We start from the raw sequence: 21468 nt of genomic DNA, 5'->3' as shown, positions 1-21468 counted from the left end.
AACTAAACTTAATGTGGTGATCATTTTGTAAAATATGCATGTATCAAAGTGGTGATTATTTTATAATATGCATATATCAAATCATTATGTTGTATACCTTAAACTTACACAGTGTTAAATGTCAATTATATCTCAATAAAACTGGAGAAGATAAACAAACAGAACAGAATAATTAGGTCACATTAGAGAGGCTTTATTCTATTTACTAATTTTTATGCCCAAGTTTAGAATTCAGCAAAGGTTTTCTTCCTATGCATTCCTGAAGTTACTGGAGTGGAAAAATGGAGGGCAGGAACATAATATCTCCTAAGTGGTGGTCATGTATTGAGCATGGCGATAGATGTTTAATTATGTCATGTCACTCATCCTCTCTCATGACCTAGTGAAACAGCCTCAAAAAGGAAGCCAGAGTAGGGAGTGCCAGAACCAGATTGTAAACCAAGATTCAGTCGTTCAGCAAATATTTTATTGGATGATTATGATGTGCTCGGCACTGTTCTGATAGCTCCCCAGTGAGTGTGTTTGTGGAGCACCCCAAGGAGAGGCGGGCACCAACAAAGTCCCTGTGCTGGGACCAGCCTCATCCATCACTTCAGTGCGTGGGGCAAATACCATCATTTTCTATGAGTACCATGTCGACAGAGCTGGGAGGCACTGAAGGAATAATCTGTTGGTGGTGATGAGGGCTATGAAGTCTGTGCTGACTTCAAATCCCTGCCTTTTCTACCAACCCTCTCCCCCAGTGGTTGAGCAATCAGCAGACACAGGACGTTCAGAAATCCCGCAACAGAAGTAGATAGGCTAGGAATAAGAAAGCTGAAAGCCATGCCACCTCTCTGCTGAACCAGCCTTAATTTCAGTTTCCTCCTGTAAGTCTGTATTTAAATCAAAAGGAAACACTGGGTTTCCACCGACTTCATGTCCCCCAACATGTACACACAGCTGAAAAACCAAATGGTTTTCTGCCAGCTACTTTTCTGCCTCTCCTTCTCACCACACACAAAAGTGCATATGTGAAAATGCTGGGTCACTGGACACCTTCAGTTAGAACATGATGCCCGGGAGCCCCAAGGACACAGGTTTGTGTCCATCTGATTTTGGTGGTGGCCTCCTCGGCCTCCTCTGCCCACAGCCCCAGGCCTTCCAGCGCTCCCAAATCATGAGCCACAGGAGACCCTGCAAAGAAACTTGCAAATCCAGAGTAGAACCAGAACAACAACTCCTGGCAGTGCCTCAGAAACCAAAACCATCTCAGGGTAGGAAGTTAAAAGTTGCAGCTGCAGGGATCGGATTCAGGTTCTCTGGTTACAAAAGAAAGATTATTCGCCCCACTCTTTCCAAAGGAGAGTGGCCAGGGTCTGAACCATTTGTAAATGGAAAAGGGTGGGAATCACATATTTTAAGTGTTTAATTGTATCCTACTAAAATCTATAGGTCTGCTCCTAAATTGATTGAAGGAAGTTTCTATTAAGACAAGACAAAAAACAGCCTGCACATTCACACATACATGCTGTTGTTGGACTACATATGTATAGATACATATTCTTGTACTACAACATGAAGCTTGTCTGTGATGAACTTAAAAAAAAAACAGTTAAACCCCAAAGATACCACAGGTATCCCCAGCTTATGAATCCATGTTGCAAAAGCCTGTAACAGCGGGATGTTGACAGTGGGGTAGGCGGTAGGTGGGTGAGGGCAGAGCGGGTAAGGGAACCCTGTAACCTTCTCCTCAATTCTGCTATGAACCAGCAGCTGTTCTAAAAAATTAAGTCCGTTTTTTTTTTTTAAGTTTGTAACCTGGTTCCTTCAAACTTCTAACTTAAAAGACCTTTTGTTATTGAAATAGTGTGAGAAAAAGTCATCTGTTTCCCCGTCACCCAAGAGACCCACGGAAAGCACACAGACCCCGAACAGCACAGCGAATCCCCAACTCCGCATCTGCTCATGGGCGTCTGTCCTTCTCTGGGCTGAGAAGGATGCCTGCCTCCTGCCTGCGCAATGGGAGCAGAATTCCTACTCTCAGGCCTGATTTCAGTCCTGGCTGTATGGCCCTTCCTCCTGGCCTGTGCCCCACCTCCCCGGCAGGCTGAGAGCTGAGAAAGCAACACCGCGGACACAGCGCAGGAAAGAACAGGGAACAAGGATAGAAGCCAGCCTCAATCCCCAGGGGACACAGGATGGCACAGGTGTCCGGCCACAGTCCCCTTTGAAGGTCCTGAAACTCACACACTGCTTGTAGCTGTACAGTTTCTTCGAAGCTGCATCACTTATTCTAATGTTCCTTCCAAAGGAAATCCCTCAGGCTCATATTCTTATTACAAAACCATTTGTCCTCCCTTGCCCCTGTTATGTCACACGAAAATGGGGCCAATGGGGTTTTTCTTTCTGTTTTTCTACCATTTGCATATTGTTGGTGTCTCCATGATCAAAACTACCTTTGGCATCCAGAGGGTCCTCCTGACTTTCTCGGGGAAGAGTCAGTAGAAATAAAGAATGGAAAAGCTCAAAGCTTAGAGGCATTTGATAAATGTCACTGCTCTTGTATGGGTATAAGGAGTCCACAGACCACCCTTTTGCATGCCCCAAAGCCTGAGAACATAAATGACACATCCACAAACCCTTCTCCCCAATTAGAAGGACATCCAGGGAGAGATGGACAAAACCTGGAGAAAGAATGAAGAAAGGACCCCCATAAGCTGCACGGGCACCATGGCAGCCTGCACTTCCAAGGCACAACCACAGAGCAAGTGAAATACACAGAGCACAGGGAGGCCTCTATGGCTCCAAGACACAGGCAGTGCGCTGAGCTCATACGCACAGTCCTTGGTGTGCGTGGGGTCAGCTGAAGAGCACACTCAGCCCTTACTTACCTTGAGCCGTCTGCAGCAACTCTCCCCTCTTTCGGATCCTGTGATGGGATTTTCCTGGACCTTCTCCACATCTTCCTGCCTATTCTTTCTGAGTTCCATCTGCAGATTCCTCTTCCCCTGCCAACCCTTGAGTTAACCAAGGCTCCACCCTCAGCGTCTCTCTCACTCCTCACCCTCACCCTGGCCGCCCCAGACTATCTGACTTGGGTGACCAGCTTCACTTATCTCCACTAGACTCGGAATGCCCAAGTCTACATCTCCAGTCCAGACCTTTCTCCAAATTCCAGACTGAAGCTCCCAAATTACCTTTTAAGTACCTCTCCTGAATGTTCCACAAATACTTCAGAATCACTGTGCCCCAAATCAAAGTCATTATCTTTCACAGCAAACTCATTCCTCTCCAAATATTCCCTTTCTAGGTCAATGGCCACACCACCAACTCAGTCTGCCACTTCCACGACGGGAAGTCCCCGATATCCCTCTCTCACTCCCACTGACACCAAGTGTCCCCGCCCTCTCTTGCATTCATGTGCTCCCTGTCAGGTTTCAGGCCCTTATGGTGTCTTTTTCTACCTCATGGATGAAATAGTCAGTCAGCTGATCATCTTGCTGCCCTCCAACCCATCCTTCACAACTACTAGCATTTCCTTTCTAAGACACATTTTTCTGCTTCTGTCCCGCTCTTATTAAAGCCTTAAAAGCCTCCCATCCTACTCCCCACGAAAGAATGTCCAAATGGTTAACAAAGTATGCAAACCTTTTATGACCTTGTCATTTTGCCGAATACTCGCCACAGAGCCCCCTACTCTCAAACCACATAAAACTACTTGGGTTCCCCATTATCAACCATGACATTTTACACATTCCTACTCTATACCTGCTATTGCCACTGCCTGGAGAACTCCTATTCATACTTCAGAACCCACTGCAAATAGCACCTGCTCTGTGAAGTACCAAATTCTTCCTCTCCTTCTGAATTGTTCTTCGGTCCTCTGTGCTCCAGAAATACTCTGAATATACCTCTAATGCAAAATGCACACCAGGTATTTAACGACTTGTGATTAATGACTTGTTTACATATCTTCCTTCCCACTCTTCTGGGACAGGCCAAGAATGTGTATCCTCTTGCCTACAATGTTCATAGGTTTAGAAAAGCAGTTCATTAAGTTCCTCAAATTACAGGAAGGACCAGCTATGAGACATGTTTCCCCAGGATGTAGCAACAGGAAGCAAGGGGAAGGAAGGAGTTAATGGTTGAACCTCTAAAACCCTAGGATCAGTAACCTTGGATTTAAATTTCTTTTTAACACAATTGGCCAGTGAGAAAGCATTTTCATCACAAATCCTTATCTCCTCCAAGTTCCCTAAAAAACATCACCTATCAGCTTGAATCCTGCAGGCTCTTTCTCAGCCAAAGGAATTTCCCTTTAAACAAAAACTGTTGAGACATTTCCAAGATCTGAAATGTTAAAAACCAGGATTTTCCACTCAGACAACTAGGAAACTGTTTGTGGATTTTTTTCCCCCTAGACTCCTCTTATTTGCCAAGAAGTCTGAAAAGCTTTTTTTTTTTCCTGATGTTGAAAAAATGTTTCCTACCTCTGTGCCTCTCTGCTTTTCCATTCTTTATTTTGTCTGGGTTTCACTGAGGCAAGGTTTTACGTCAGAAAGCAGAGGCTACAAAACGCAAAACTGCATGTGTCAATTAAGTTGCCCCAATGACAACAGGCAATGAATTGAATCTTCTTGCTGTTTTAAATCACCCATTTTCTAAGGATGAGAGACGTTCAAGAATAGGAGCATGATCTTCAGCAGGGAACCATGGAGTTAAAAGGAATTTGTAGGACCATGAACTACAACACAGCACTTTACAGCTGGATAAACTGCAACTGAGGAGGTGAAGTAACCTGAAATACAGTGAGTTTATGCAACAAAATGCATGATCCCAAGAACAGATTTCTCCTCAGAGCCACACTGATACTTCTAACAAGAAGCAGGCATAGGAATTTAGGTGATTCAGAGCAACCCATCACAACTCTTCAAAAAAATTCAAAGCTCTTCAGTAATGTCAGTAAAGTTTAGATAAATAAATTACGCCAGAACAGAGCAATTCAAAGGCGGGCAGTTCGACATGAGGCAATTGTAACTGAGCGGACAGCAGCTATACACACCACACGAATACATGCTACACAATCCAAGAAGTTATGTCTGACTGTTGTATTGACCTTCCACATAGTCCTAGAAAAAGTCAGACATAGCACCACAAAGGGTTTCCCAAACCGAAGCCCAGACAAAACATAGCCTGTATCTGGTGGGTGACACTGACTCTAGAAGCAGCTGTGTGCCAGTAACGACCTTATAAGCTTTTCACTGGTTTATACTACAAGAGACCTGAGTCACCAAAAATTCCCTGAGATAAACGGAGTGCAGTGATAAAAGGAATCAGAGTGTCCCCAGTTCCTCACAGAGTAACACACCATGAAGATTCAAGCCCAGCCAGAGCTGTTCTATAGCCAATGAGGGCCCAGAAGAAGCTTGGGTCAGACTCCAAGGAGCTCCTACCTGCCATCAACAAACAGCACATACAAAAATCTGAGAACCAACTGTACTGAAGTTGATAGAGGGGCTCAGGGGAGCATAGAGAGTACAGAGGGCCAAGCTCCAAATGTTCAAATTTAACAGATAGTAAGGAAGCCAGAGGAGGAGGAAAACTAAGTCTGCCAGAGCATCATGGAAGCCGAAGCAAGACTGAGTTAGGGGAAGGTAGAAGGTAGAAGGTAGCAGCTAGGGAAGAGAGGAAATGAAGATGCATGAGAGAGAATAATTACAGGCCCCCTGTGCTTTCTGAGCAAAATCAGAGTCCTGAGGTTAGGACGTCTCTCCCTGGAGAGAAGACTTTTGACAAGAGAAGTGCAAAGTATACCTACGTGAGCCAGGCAACGTGGAGAAACCAGGACCCAAAGAGGTGACGCAACTTGCCCAAGGTCACCAGAGAACCGGGCGCCCTTGACACCAAATCTGCCCACCCCTTCCACAGTGCTGCCTTCAACTCCACTCTATGGAAAATGGGACTATTGTACAACCACCTGCCCTCCCAGCTTGTTCTCTAAACAAGAAAAGATATTGATACCAAATCACCCAAGTCACTTTCATACTAAATTTTCTGATTTGCAGAAACTTTTAGAGGAATCCAGTTTAAAAAATGTATTAACAGATCCGGGGGAGCCAAGATGGCGGCGTGAGTAGAGCAGTGGAAATCTCCTCCCAAAAACACATAGAGCTATGAAAATATAACAAAGAAAAATCTTCCTAAAATAGAGACCACAGGACACAGGACAACATCCAGACCACATCCACACCTGCAAGAACCCAGCGCCTTGTGAAGGGGGTAAGATACAAGCCCCAGCCCGGCGGGACCCGAGCGCCCCTCCCCCCGGCTCCCGGCGGGTGGAGAGAAACCGGAGCAGTTTTTTTTTTTTGGCGAGCGCTTTTTGGAAGCCTTAGAGGGACGGGCCCCCGTTGCTGGGGAGGCAGGGTGGCGGGACCGGTGAGGAGTTGCCTGGGAACGGCGCCGGAGGACAAAGAATATCCCGCGTTTCTCCCTGCGAGACCTGGGGGCGGGTGCCTGAGACCGGTGCCTGAGGACGGAGGAGGTCGCGCGTTTTTCCCCTTTTTTTTTTTTCTCTTTTTGGCAAGCGCTTTTTGGAAGCCTTGAAGGGACGGGGACCCCAGTGCTAGGGAGGCACGGTGGCGGGACTGGTGAGCGGGTGGCTGGGACCGGCGCCTGAGGACAAAGAATATCCCCCGTTTTTCCCTGCGGGACCGGTGGGCGGGTGCCTGAGACCGGCACTTGAGGACAGAGGAAATCGCGCGTTTTTCCCCTTTTTTTTTTCTCTTTTCTGCGAGTGCTTTTTGGAAGCCTAAAAGGGACAGGGACCCCGGAGCTAGGGAGGCAGGGCGGCGGGACTGGTGAGCGGGTGCCTGGGACCGGCACCTGAGGACAAAGAATATCCCGCATTTTTCCCTGTGGGACTGGTGGGTGGGTGCCTGAGACCAGCACCTGAGGACGGAAGAAATCGCGCGTTTTTCCCCTTTTTTTTTCTCTCTTTTTGCCAAGTGCTTTTTGGAAGCCTTGAAGGGACAGGGACCCCGGTGCTAGGGAGGCAGGGCGGCGGGACTGGTGAGCGGGTGCGTGGGACCAGTGCCTGAGGACCAAGAATATTGAGCGTTCCTTCCCTGCGGGACCGGTGGGTGGGTGCTTTTTGGAAGCCTTGAAAGGACAGGGACCCTGGTGCTAGGGAGACAGGGCAGCAGGACCAGTGCGCGGGTGCCTGGGACCGGCACCTGAGGAAAAAAAAAAAAAATCGCGTGTTTTTTCTTTTTTTTTTCCTTTCTGTTCCCTCTCTCATTGTTGCTGTTGTTGTTTTGGTTTGGAGAGTGCTTTTTGGAAATATTAAAGGGGCAGGAGAGGTCACTTAGACCAGAAGCAGGGAATCTGGGGATCTCTGGGCACTCTAACCCCCTGGGCAGCAGGGAGCACAGAGGCCCCTTACGGAGATAAATAGTCTCCTGGCTGCTCCCCCTCTAACGGGGCTCCACCATTTTGGAGGAACAGCCCCAGCCAGGCCAAGCCCACAGCAACAGTGGAGATAAACCCCAAAGCAACTGGGCAGGAAGCAGAAGCCCTGTCTGCGCACAGCTGCCCAGCACAAGCCACTAGAGGTCGCTATTCTCCCAGGAAAAGGCTACAAACCAACAAGAAGGGAAGCTCTTCCAGCGGTCACTTGTACCAGCTCTGCAGACTATCTCTATCACCATGAAAAGGCAAAACTACAGGCAGACAAAGATCACAGAGACAACACCTGAGAAGGAGACAGACCTAACTAGTCCTCCTGAAAAAGAATTCCAAATAAAAATCATGAACATGCTGACAGAGATGCAGAAAAAAATGCAAGAGCAATGGGATGAGATGCAGAGAAAAATGCAAGAGCAGTGGGATGAGATGCAGAGAAAAATGCAAGAGCAGTGGGATGAAGTCCGGAAGGAGATCACAGATGTCAGGAAAGAGATCACAGAAGTGAAACAATCCCTGGAAGGATTTATAAGCAGAATGGATAAGATGCAAGAGGCCATTGAAGGAATAGAAGCCAGAGAACAGGAACGTATAGAAGCTGACATAGAGAGAGATAAAAGGATCTCCAGGAATGAAACAACACTAAGAGAAATATGTGACCAATACAAAAGGAAAAACATTCGTATTATAGGGATACCAGAAGAGGAAGAAAGAGGAAAAGGGATAGAAAGTGTCTTTGAAGAAATAATTGCTGAAAACTTCCCCAAACTGGGGGAGGAAATAATCGAAAAGACCATGGAATTATACAGAACCCCCAACAGAAAGGATCCAAGGAGGACAACACCAAGACACATAATAATTAAAATGGCAAGGATCAAGGACAAGGAAAGAGTTTTAAAGGCAGCTAGAGAGAAAAAGGTCACCTATAAAGGAAAACCAATCAGGCTAACATCAGACTTCTCAACAGAAACCCTACAGGCCAGAAGAGAATGGCATGATATACTTAATGCAATGAAACAGAAGGGCCTTGAACCAAGGATACTGTATCCAGCACGACTATCATTTAAATATGATGGTGGGATCAAACAATTCCCAGATAAGCAAAAGCTGAGGGAATTTGCTTCCCACAAACCACCTCTACAGGGCATCCTACAGGGACTGCTCTAGATGGGAGCACCCCTAAAAAGAGCACAGAACAAAACACACAACATATGAAGAAGGGAGGAGGAGGAATAAGAAGGGAGAGAAGAAAAGACTCTCCAGACAGTGTATATAACAGCTCAATAAGCGAGCTAAGTTAGGCAGTAAGATACTAAAGAAGCTAACCTTGAACCTTTGGTAACCACGAATCTAAAGCCTGCAATGGCAATAAGTACATATCTTTCAATAGTCACCCTAAATGTAAATGGACTTAATGCACCAATCAAAAGACATAGAGTAATAGAATGGATAAAAAAGCAAGACCCATCTATATGCTGCTTACAAGAAACTCACCTTAAACCCAAAGATAAGCATAGACTAAAAGTCAAGGGATGGAAAAACATATTTCAGGCAAACAACAGTGAGAAGAAAGCAGGGGTTGCAGTACTAATATCAGACAAAATAGACTTCAAAACAAAGAAAGTAACAAGAGATAAAGAAGGCCACTACATAATGATAAAGGGCTTAGTCCAACAAGAGGATATAACCATTCTAAATATATATGCACCCAATACAGGAGCACCAGCATATGTGAAGCAAATACTAACAGAACTAAAGAGGGAAATAGACTGCAATGCATTCATTGTAGGAGACTTCAACACACCACTCACCCCAAAGGATAGATCCACCGGGCAGAAAATAAGTAAAGACACACAGGCACTGAACAACACACTAGAACAGATGGACCTAATAGACATCTATAGAACTTTACATCCAAAAGCAACAGGATATACATTCTTCTCAAGTGCACATGGAACATTCTCCAGAATAGACCACATAATAGCTCACAAAAAGAGCCTCAGTAAATTCCACAATATTGAAATTCTACCAACCAATTTTTCAGACCACAAAGGTATGAAAGTAGAAATAAATTCTACAAAGAAAACAAAAAGGCTCACAAACACATGGAGGCTTAACAACATGCTACTAAATAATCAATGGATCAATGAACAAATCAAAATAGAGATCAAGGAATATATAGAAACAAATGACAACAACAACACTAAGCCCCAACTTCTGTGGGATGCAGCGAAAGCAGTCTTAAGAGGAAAGTATATAGCAATCCAGGCACACTTGAAGAAGGAAGAACAATCCCAAATGAATAGTCTAACATCACAATTATTAAAACTGGAAAAAGAAGAACAAATGAGGCCTAAAGTCAGCAGAAGGAGGGACATAATAAAGATCAGAGAAGAAATAAACAAAATTGAGAAGAATAAAACAATAGCAAAAATCAACGAAACCAAGAGCTGGTTCTTTGAGAAAATAAACAAAATAGATAAGCCTCTAGCCCAACTTATTAAGAGAAAAAGAGAGTCAACACAAATCAACATAATCAGAAATGAGAATGGAAAAATCACGACAGACTCCACAGAAATACAAAGAATTATTAAAGACTACTATGAAAACCTATATGCCAACAAGCTGGAAAACCTAGAAGAAATGGACAACTTCCTAGAAAAATACAACCTCCCAAGACTGACCAAGGAAGAAACACAAAAGTTAAACAAACCAATTACAAGCAAAGAAATTGAAACAGTAATCAAAAAACTACCCAAGAACAAAACCCCGGGGCCGGACGGATTTACCTCGGAATTTTATCAGACACACAGAGAAGACATAATACCCATTCTCCTTAAAGTGTTCCACAAAATAGAAGAAGAGGGAATACTCCCAAACTCATTCTATGAAGCCAACATCACCCTAATACCAAAACCAGGCAAAGACCCCACCAAAAAAGAAAATTACAGACCAATATCCCTGATGAACGTAGATGCAAAAATACTCAATAAAATATTAGCAAACAGAATTCAACAGTATATCAAAAGGATCATACACCATGACCAAGTGGGGTTCATCCCAGGGATGCAAGGATGGTACAACATTCGAAAATCCATCAACATCATCCACCACATCAACAAAAAGAAAGACAAAAACCACATGATCATCTCCATAGATGCTGAAAAAGCATTTGACAAAATTCAACATCCATTCATGATAAAAACTCTCAGCAAAATGGGAATAGAGGGCAAGTACCTCAACATAATAAAGGCCATATATGATAAACCCACAGCCAGCATTATACTGAACAGCGAGAAGCTGAAAGCATTTCCACTGAGATCGGGAACCAGACAGGGATGCCCACTCTCCCCACTGTTATTTAACATAGTACTGGAGGTCCTAGCCACGGCAATCAGACAAAACAAAGAAATACAAGGAATCCAGATTGGTAAAGAAGAAGTTAAACTGTCACTATTTGCAGATGATATGATACTGTACATAAAAAACCCTAAAGACTCCACTCCAAAACTACTAGAACTGATATCGGAATACAGCAAATTTGCAGGATACAAAATCAACACACAGAAATCTGTAGCTTTCCTATACACTAACAACGAATCAATAGAAAGAGAAATCAGGAAAACAATTCCATTCACCATTGCATCAAAAAGAATAAAATACCTAGGAATAAACCTAACCAAGGAAGTGAAAGACTTATACTCTGAAAACTACAAGTCACTCTTAAGAGAAATTAAAGGGGACACTAATAAATGGAAACTCATCCCATGCTCATGGCTAGGAAGAATTAATATCGTCAAAATGGCCATCCTGCCGAAAGCAATATACAAATTTGATGCAATCCCTCTCAAATTACCAGCAACATTCTTCAATGAATTGGAACAAATAATTCAAAAATTCATATGGAAACACCAAAGACCCCGAATAGCCAAAGCAATCCTGAAAAAGAAGAATAAAGTAGGGGGGATCTCACTCCCCAACTTCAAGCTCTACTACAAAGCCATAGTAATCAAGACAATTTGGTACTGGCACAAGAACAGAGCCACAGACCAGTGGAACAGATTAGAGACCCCAGAAATTAACCCAAACATATATGGTCAATTAATATTTGATAAAGGAGCCATGGACATACAATGGCAAAATGACAGTCTCTTCAACAGATGGTGCTGGCAAAACTGGACAGCTACATGTAGGAGAATGAAACTGGACCATTGTCTAACCCCATATACAAAGGTAAACTCAAAATGGATCAAAGACCTGAATGTAAGTCACGAAACCATTAAACTCTTGGAAAAAAACATAGGCAAAAACCTCTTAGACATAAACATGAGTGATCTCTTCTTGAACATATCTCCCCGGGCAAGGAAAACAACAGCAAAAATGAGCAAGTGGGACTACATTAAGCTGAAAAGCTTCTGTACAGCGAAAGACACCATCAATAGAACAAAAAGGAACCCTACAGTATGGGAGAATATATTTGAAAATGACAGATCTGATAAAGGCTTGACGTCCAGAATATATAAAGAGCTCACACGCCTCAACAAACAAAAAACAAATAACCCAATTAAAAAATGGGCAGAGGAACTGAACAGAAAGTTCTCCAAAAAAGAAATACAGATGGCCAAGAGACACATGAAAAGATGCTCCACATCGCTAATTATCAGAGAAATGCAAATTAAAACTACAATGAGGTATCACCTCACACCAGTAAGGATAGCTGCCATCCAAAAGACAAACAACAACAAATGTTGGCGAGGCTGTGGAGAAAGGGGAACCCTCCTACACTGCTGGTGGGAATGTAAATTAGTTCAACCATTGTGGAAAGCAGTATGGAGGTGCATCAAAATGCTCAAAACAGACCTACCATTTGACCCAGGAATTCCACTCCTAGGAATTTACCCTAAGAACGCAGCAATCAAGTTTGAGAAAGACAGATGCACTCCTATGTTTATCGCAGCACTATTTACAATAGCCAAGAATTGGAAGCAACCTAAACGTCCATCTGTAGATGAATGGATAAAGAAGATGTGGTACATATACACAATGGAACACTACTCAGCCATAAGAAGTGGAAAAATCCAACCATTTGCAGCAACATGGATGGAGCTGGAGAGTATTATGCTCAGTGAAATAAGCCAAGCGGAGAAAGAGAAATACCAAATGATTTCACTCATCTGAGGAGTATAGGAACAAAGGAAAAACTGAAGGAACAAAACAGCAGCAGAATTACAGAACCCAAAAATGGACTAACAGGTACCAAAGGGAAAGGAACTGGGGAGGATGGGTGGGCAGGGAGGGATAAGGGGGGGGAAGAAGAAGGGGGGTATTAAGATTAGCATGCATGGGGGGGAGGGAGAAAGGGGAGGGTGGGCTGCACAACACAGAGAGGACAAGTAGTGACTCTACAACATTTTGCTAAGCTGATGGACAGTAACCGTAATGTGGTTGTTAGGGGGGACCTGATATAGGGGAGAGCATAGTAAACATAGTATTCTTCAGGTAAGTGTAGATTAAAAATTTAAAAAAAAAAAAAGAAAGAAAGAAAGAAAAGGGGGATTACTCCTTAACAGGATAAAACTATTGGTAAATCAAAGATCAATGCATGCTTTAAATATCCTTAATGTTGATCACTTAAAGGGTGTCAGATGATCAGCTATGGAGGTACTCTTTTCTGATAATATTCCTTTCTCTTAATTAAAAAAAAAAAAAAAAAAAGCAGTTACTGTGTGCTGACCTCCAATGAGTTCTGCACAGTGGTATAGAGGGCATGTCAAAGTGTGGGCAAAGGGTCTGTTTGTTTCTATGCAGAAGATCAAGGCCTAGCTTGGATACCCAGAAAATGAACTAAGATACGATATGAGGAGGAGCTTCCGGCATCAGCACTCTCTGGAGGACTCGTGCCGGGGGATGATCATCAAAAAGCCTCCACAGGGATCCGGACGATGCTGCGGTTGTGGCTGCATCCAGCCCACCATCTCCTGGACTTGCCATAAGAAGGAGGAGGGAGATGTCTAGGCTGGCATGTGCATACAGTGAGACAACGAATTTGACTGGATCTGTACTGTTGGAACTCAACCAGGAGTTGGGAGGGGTGCAAGTTGTAGCACCCCAAAATCTCATGACTATAGACTATCTATGGTTAAAAGAACATATGGGATGTGAACAGATCCCAGAAATGGGCTGCTTTAATTTGTCTGATGGTTCAAGTACAGTTGGAAAATATCCATCATATCATAGATAAATTTTCACAAATGCCTAGGGTGCCTAAATGGTTTTCTTGGCTTCACTGGAGATGGCTGGTAATTATAGATTTGCTTTGTTTATGTCACCGTATTCCTATTATGTCAATATGTGTGTGCAAATTAGTTAGTAGTTTAAAACCTATACATACTTAAGGTACTATACAAGAAGATATGTCAAAGAAATAATCAATCCTCCCAAGTTTCCTTCATATGCTACATCTATAGCTTTTCTTCTTCCTTCCTAATTACAAACTTTAAATAGAATTCGTGCCTCATATCGAATTTACCGAGTATCATAATTCCTCCAGGTGGTAAAGATACCTCGAGACAAGTGCTGGGCATAGAAGCCACAGGGCATAAATCTGCAAAGAAGTAAAAAGCTAACCTTTGCAAACAATATGGCTTCTCTCTCACTTACCAACTTTACATTTCCCTGTATGGCCCCGGAAGATGACTGGTTAGCCAGAGACGGGTAAGATTCCTCAAGGGAGGAACAACCTAAGACAGGCACAGTCGCAGGGGGGCCATCAGGTGAGAATTTGGGGATCAACAGAGGTGAGGCTCAGAACCTCACCCCCCCTGCTTTGAGAGAAATCTTCTGCATCCGTGGATGTCTTGCTGCCCTTGTCTAGCCTGGATTAATACTTAGTCCATAGGCACACACCTGATCATCTGATCATCTACATTTGCCTTCTTACAGCACTAAACTATGTTTTCTACCTTTATCTTGCATCTACCTACCTTTTCAGCATTTTATTAAAAATAAAAATAATAATAATAATAGGAGAAATGTGGGATCAACATATAAATCAAGTACAAAAATCAAATGAATATTCATATTTGACCTGATGGTTTATAGGTCATATTGCATGATCAAAACCGAAAGTTTCTGTGATGACTGCCCTTGTACTGTTCACCATGTAAGAATTTATTCACTCTGTAAGAATTCGTTCACCATGTAAGAACTTGTTCGTTATGCTTCAGAAGATTGGAGACTGACGAGAATTAGGCTTGAGATGGATTAATGATTGTACATTGAGCATTGACCCCCCTATAGTGAATTTTATTGTTGTTAACAACCATTTGATCAATAAATATGAGAGATGCCCTCTCAAAAAAAAAAAAAAAAAAAAAATGTATTAACAAAAGAGGTCAAGGTCACCAAGCTTACTCATTCTCCAAGACTGCCTCCCTCCACTTAATTATGCTTCGAGCAGTTATTATGTATCTCTGAGCATCTGGGCTTAACTAAGCATCATGGGAGTGTACAAAAGATAATACATGTCCACTTAGCCTCAAGGAGCTTGTGTTCCAGCTAAACCAATCTCTATTGTTCCCTAGGCCTCAGATACTCCAGAGATAAAACAAACTATCACCTCTTATGTGCCTCATGTGTGACCTACACAATTTGATTCAGGTAGAATCCAGGTCACTTAGAACTTCAAGCCCAAGAGCACGTGATGAGAAGGGAGAAGCAGGAATAGGTCAAGATTGACCCAAACGCTGTTGGTCTCATTGTTTCCTTTTAATCCAGACTCTACAGAGAAGGGAATGTGGACATTACTCCCCTCATTCATAAAATCACTCACTTGGACAATTAAGGCATCTTGCAGCCACAGAGCCTCAACCCTATCAAATGCCTAACCTAGGCCTAGGGTCATTTACCCCAAGATAGTCAGCAGAGAGTCCAGGATGGACTGAGGCAGACAGTTCAAGAGCAAACAGGCACACACAGCCTTATCAATATTTGAATAGCCATATGCAACTGGAAAAACAGTTTCTTTGAAAAATGACACTCAGCTTTCCACCTGCTGATGTGAGATTGTGTGGAGCTCAAACGGAACTAGTCATTCTCGTCTTGCACAGGAAGCATGATTACAGGCTCAGCTAGTTACCTCCAGCCCTGATATTTGACCCTGATGCAGAGAGATCAGATAATACAGTTAATTCTACATTTCCTAGCTGGTGAGCTGAGTCACAGCAGTACTCCCTCCCTCCTAGCCTTTGCCCGCATTTCAGAGAGGCCATCCCTGTCTTTTCAGTCTTCCTGCAATTAGGACACAACTGAGTAATGCTCTTAGAGCTTTGGAAATGGCACAGAACTCGGTTTGATCTTTTGCTACCAAGGCTAATTACTGTGGATTTTAGAACATCTTCCATTTGCTAGTTCACTGTTGTGAGAAAACCAGCCATTGGTTAAACAAACACACTTTTTGGCTAGGAAAACACTGCCAACTAGACTGTTTCACTGATCATTGCAATGGTTGTGCTGGTTGAGCCGCCAATCTCTCTCCATTCCCAAAAGACTAGCCAAGCATGTAAATCCCTTTCCTGCCATTGGTTTAGAAATGGTCATGTGACCCAATCCTTGCCAATAAAATTCAGAGAGAAATGGGCTGGTGGGCTTCTGAAAAACAGTTTCTTCCACCCTAAAAAGGGATACAGGAAGACACAACCTCTCTTCTCCATCTGGATGTTGTCATTTTGAATTGAACATCTGAAACTCACATGGAGGTGAACGGTCTTCAGATTGTATCCAACCTGAAAATAAATTCTATATATAGATGGATGGAATCTAGGTCCGTGATAACACTGAGGACTTGATGAATCAGTCAAACAAGGAGCCAAACTTCTAGGCTTTTGTAACACAACACAATAATTTACTTATTGTATAAGCAATCTGAGTCTGTGTTCAGTTCCTTGCAGCTGCTAACATTATAATTTAACTCAAAATTATTAATCTAAATGCTGTACTTCATTTCTCTTGAAAGAGCAACTTCATATTAGACCTCCCTGCTTCCATAGAACATTATCATTCAGAGATCTTTCAAGAAAAAGGGCAAGTACCAAACAATACTACCCATGCCCAAGTCCACCTTCCCCCAACCCATGTTAATACAATGAGAGCAACTTCAGAGAGAATACTCTAATGGGTCAAACAAACTTCACCAAGCCAATCCTTCAGATCATGGATAAATTATCAACACTTGTGCAGGGCCACCTTAAGTGTAAGAGCCACATGTATGGAATACTTGAAGGGCAGTGAGGGCTTTACCCCACTGAAGAGATTGACCCTTCTGAGCTGAAGTAATTATTGTTAAATGTAAATGCCCATTGAGGGGTCATTTGTTAAGCCTTACTGACATTAAATTTTCAGTGTAAGCTCATCAAATCTTTCCTGAGAGCAAAATTTAAGATGGGGGGTGTTGGAAAGAGACTATCATTACAGTGAGCACTTAGAACCCAAGAAAGAAGGGAAACATAAAAAGCATGAAGGTGAATGAAGGTGAAGCAAGGGCCTTGCCGACAAGATATCTACTACTGTGCAATCCTCCTACCAGAACTCATTGCCTTTATTCAATCTGTGGAGGTCAGGTGACCATACGTAACGATATTCTCAAGCCACAAGAACCCAGGTTTCCCCTCAGAACCTAGCCAGGGTCTGACAAGAGGAGATGCCACCAAGGTAGAATGGCAGCTCAATCAACCCAAATGCATCAACACCCCATTGGAGCTGTATCAGTCTCTGTGCCAGCCAGGAGGCAGGCAAACCATCAACCTGTGAGACTAGCCAACTCAACCTGGCAATCAGTCATAGATGCAGAAGCCAGATGGCCTTCACATCAGGACACCAGACTGGCTGAACATTCCTGTAACTCTCTACCTACCACCGTCTGGGATCAGTCATTTCACTTTAAAAACCACTGGATATCAAATTTTAGTAGCACAACCACCAAATAATTTTACAAAGCACTGGATTTATATGACTGTAGCACTGAAAACAAGCAGAACTTCTGTTATCATTGCAAAGACTTAGTAGTTCCTATTGCATACTTTTAAAAAGATCAAATTGTTTCAAAAATTGATAAATATCCCTATTTTCCAGATTGCTAAAGTGAGTTACCAAGACTGTAAGAAAGTTACCACGATATATACAAACCCTCTGTTAATCCTCCACCCTGAGAGCCCCCCTGCATTTCCTTCTTCACACGAGGCCCCACTGACTGGAGTGGTGTGGAGCTTTAACAGAACATTGATCCCCGAGGAAACTCAGGCTAATATCACATCTAATCCGGTTTTACATGGTGCCTTTAAGTTGGAATTTTTCATTTTCTAAATACATTCGGGACACAAAAGACATAGCATGTAAATAGTTCACTCTTTCTCCTTCCCTCTCTTGATGTCCAGTCCCTCAAGTCCCCAGAAACAACCCATTTCTTGAGCAGCCTTCCAGATATAATCTGTGCATATATAGTACACACAGACAAAATTCATAGACTGTTTTGCTCTTTAAATTGCAAAATCCCACGGCAAAGTCCCAGATATGTAATTGCATAGAATCTTACAGGAACACAACATATATGTTAGAAATGTTCAACATTTGGCAAGGTTTAGAGGAAGGGACGAGGTTTCTCACAATGATTTCAAACCGAAGAGACATACTCCTCATTTTTAGATCTGCCATCTTTTCTGAACACACTTTTAGACTGTATCCGCTCTAGAAGTGACAGCTTTCATAAAAGCAGTATTCATGATTTAAAATAAGATTTATCATTTTATGGGAACTATCTTTCAAGCTTCAAGAGGAAGCTCAAAGCTCTACCAATTTAGGATCATATGAGAAAGTCCATATTCACTCTATATATGGGCCTCATTATTTTGTAGTCTTTGAACCTGTCTCCTCTAAGCCTTTGTTTTTCTGGACCAAGAAGTCTTCTTCATACCTAACCAAACCTGTACAATATTGCTTCTGATGGCTCACAGAAGGAAGCTGAGAGCCACGGCAATCCCAGCCTCAGGCAAATTGAACCTGCTATGTTTTTAAAATCAGTTAGGTGACAGGTTTGCTGAAACAGGGCATTAGCAGTCATGCATGTGGTAACTAAATCCGTATTTAGACCTGAAGGTCAGACCATTCCACATGATGGGAGAATGGCAATAATAACCAGCTTTGCAACTGGATACCCAACAGAGTTTAAGAACCAGATGGGAAAGTTATCTATTTTCAAATCTCTGCAAAACTCCCCTTAGTTTAGAAGGAATATAATCCAGTCATCTGTGCTACTAAATCCAATACCTCTTTCAATGCTAATTCATATACACAGTTTGTTGGCAATGTCTTGCAGCAATAATGAGTAGCATTTTATATGAGCAAATGCCCAGAAGAAAAACACATTCCTAAATGGTAAGAATAAAAGTTATTCTTAAAAATATAAAATCAGAAGAAAAGTAACCATGTATCACTGCTTCACATCAATAACATAGAAAAACTGAGCCCTTAATACCAAGAGGAATGGAAGGTCTCTGCTAGTGAAACTGTGTATAAAGATGTTAACTAGAGCCAGTCCAAGGTGTTCTGCCTGGAGTTGATGTCAGAGTCACAGGTAATAGCATCTGAAACCCTGGCCCGTGATCTCAGGCAAATGCAAGTCACAAGGACAAAGAACGGGAATGTAGACCCCTTGCATAAGTCATCCCCCCAGCTTAAAGACAACCCCAAAGCTGTGGCGTACAGCTGCTGGGTGACATTTTTACAGCATGGTTAGGAACAAAAGAGAAAAGCTGCCCCTCTCAAATGGTTCAATGCAACCTGCATCAGTAGACACATCGGGAGCACCAATTATCAGAAGATAACTGAGGGCCAGCACACTCTATGTTCTGTACAGACAGCAGGAAACACATCTGGTCCCCAGTCCAAATGCAGCCCACACGGTCTCCTGGGGAGCAGGCTCGGTTTGCAAATCCTGGCAGATCGCAAAACTCATCTGGCATTTGCCCCAGCATGAACTACCACTCCCTCTCATTCCTGCACTCTGTATTTTTTTTTAAACAAGCCATTCTCAGCCACCGCAAACACTTTGGTGGGAAACACAGGGGGGCCCTCATCCCTTTACCCAAAATAAAATAACGTCAGCCAGAGGCAAAGGCCAAAGAGGTGGAGCCTGCGGGCCATTTTGCAAAAGTTTCAAATATGCTGGTACAGACCCCATTAAAAGAATCGTGAAGTGGAAACAGTCAAGCCTCTCCTTTTCTCTTTAGTGGTCTCTCCCTCCCTAATTACAAACTTCTGCATTTATAAAAAAGAAACAAAGAGACCTCACATTAAGTTATATTATCAGTGCTGGCTGTTGGAAACAAACTTACATTTTGCAAATTTAATATTAAAAGACTTAAATTGAAAACTTTAAAAGATGTGTATCCTCTGTGATGACTTAAGCCCCAAACAGGTCTCTGAGGATAAGACTGAACAAGGAACTAGTGAGCTGTCCCACCTTGGCCAAAGCCTTTCGGAAATATGCAGCGGCCTCAGATTTTCCATACTCTTCTGCTGATCTTTCCTCTGAAGAGGGAGGAAGCAAATTTCCTGGCTGGACAGTTAAAGAAGCCAAATAAAGTAGTCTTCCTTCTAATGTGAAGGGACCTTTCCAACACATACACACACGCACACGCAGGTTGCATATATTTATCTTGAAATATAAATAAGAAAGTAAAGGGAGAAAGAGAGAATATGACAGCGAAGGCCAGAAAATCCTACATTATTTTGTTTCTTTTTTAAAAAACCTTCCCACAAAAATTAGCAAACTAAATAGAAGCATATTATTCTCCAAACACCTACTCCCTGTCCCGCTTTACAGTACTCATAGCAATAGGAAAGGGTATTATAGATGTGAAAAGGCCTCGGGGGAAAATAGTGCAGGTTGCTATAGGAATGCAAAGTGTCATTACTCTTATGAAAAGTTTAAAAGGGCCATCTGCCCAGACCTACATGTTCAGATAAAAAACTCACACCTCTCTCCAAATCTCTTCATTCTAGGCATTCTTCTTCCCAAACACTTCCCCTTCCCAGTTCCGTGTCCCAAGCTGTTCCTTGGAAGACAGCGCTTCCCCCTTTCCAGGCGCCCCTTGCCTGCCCCACCGAGTCCTCACCGTGTGATACAGGAGAGCCTCGGTGTCCCCGGGCTCTGACAGCTCGCTCAGCTTGCGGTCCCACTGCAGGACGCTCTGTTCCCCGCTCTCCAGCACCTCCATGGCGGTCTGAGGCGCGCTGGGCCGAGGATGCTGAGGGCGGGAGGGTAGGGGGCACGGCCGCCTCGGAGACGAGATCTGGCTCGGCGGGTGTGCGTGTGTGTGTAGCTTATACACTTGGAAAGGAAAACGTCCGCTGCTCTCTGCCTGAGAGAGCTGCCAACTGCTCGCGTCCGGCGTCCTCGGAGATCTGGGAATCTCCGGGGGAGACAGGCTGTCCAGGGATCCGGCCGAAGGGTGAAGGGGTTACAGCAGGATGTGCATCCGAAATAAAGACAGGTCTGCTCTCATCTCAAGAAAATCCTTTCGCAATAAGCCAATTTGCCACTACAGCTTCAGACACAAACTTTTGAGACTCCCCAGAGCTCCTCCGCTCTGCTCCAGGACGCAGCTACAACTCCACCTCCGTCCAGGGCATTGACCAATCGGATACGCACATCGCCCGTTCTACCCAATCAGAAGTCTGCTCTCCGCTCTGTTCCCGTCCCCAGAGGCAAGAGCAGCGGCAACCCGCCCACTCCCCCCGCCAGGTTTTGGAATGTGGGCGGGGAGCGCCCTTGACGTCAGCGGGGGACGTGTCCCGCCCAGCTGCGGATCTCTGAGGCAGCGGACCAATGGAGTGCTTGCGATCAGGCGTGAGGGACTGGGGCCTCTGCTAGTGATAAAGGGGACCTGGGAGAGACAGCCAATCAGATAGGGACAAGAATACACTTTTATTAAAGGGGGAGGGTAAACTCCGTCGCCTTGCTGAGAC

General features: G+C 43.6%; 1 protein-coding gene across 1 annotated transcript in view; it reads right to left on the bottom strand.

Moving 5' to 3' along the window:
- Positions 1–21111, bottom strand: part of CREB3L2 (cAMP responsive element binding protein 3 like 2) — a 111952-nt gene extending 90841 nt beyond the window's left edge. The window contains exon 1 of the mRNA XM_017668152.3: positions 20616–21111. Coding sequence (XP_017523641.2) covers positions 20616–20717 — 102 coding nt within the window. The 5' untranslated portion in view covers positions 20718–21111. The remainder of the gene's footprint in view (positions 1–20615) is intronic.
- Between the last annotated feature and the right edge of the window lie 357 nt (positions 21112–21468).

The sequence above is a fragment of the Manis javanica genome, chromosome 6, assembly GCF_040802235.1.
Source record: "Manis javanica isolate MJ-LG chromosome 6, MJ_LKY, whole genome shotgun sequence".
Classification (NCBI taxonomy): Eukaryota; Metazoa; Chordata; class Mammalia; order Pholidota; family Manidae; genus Manis; species Manis javanica.
Note: the sequence above shows the minus strand (reverse complement) of the source record. Positions and strands in the feature narration are given on the sequence as shown.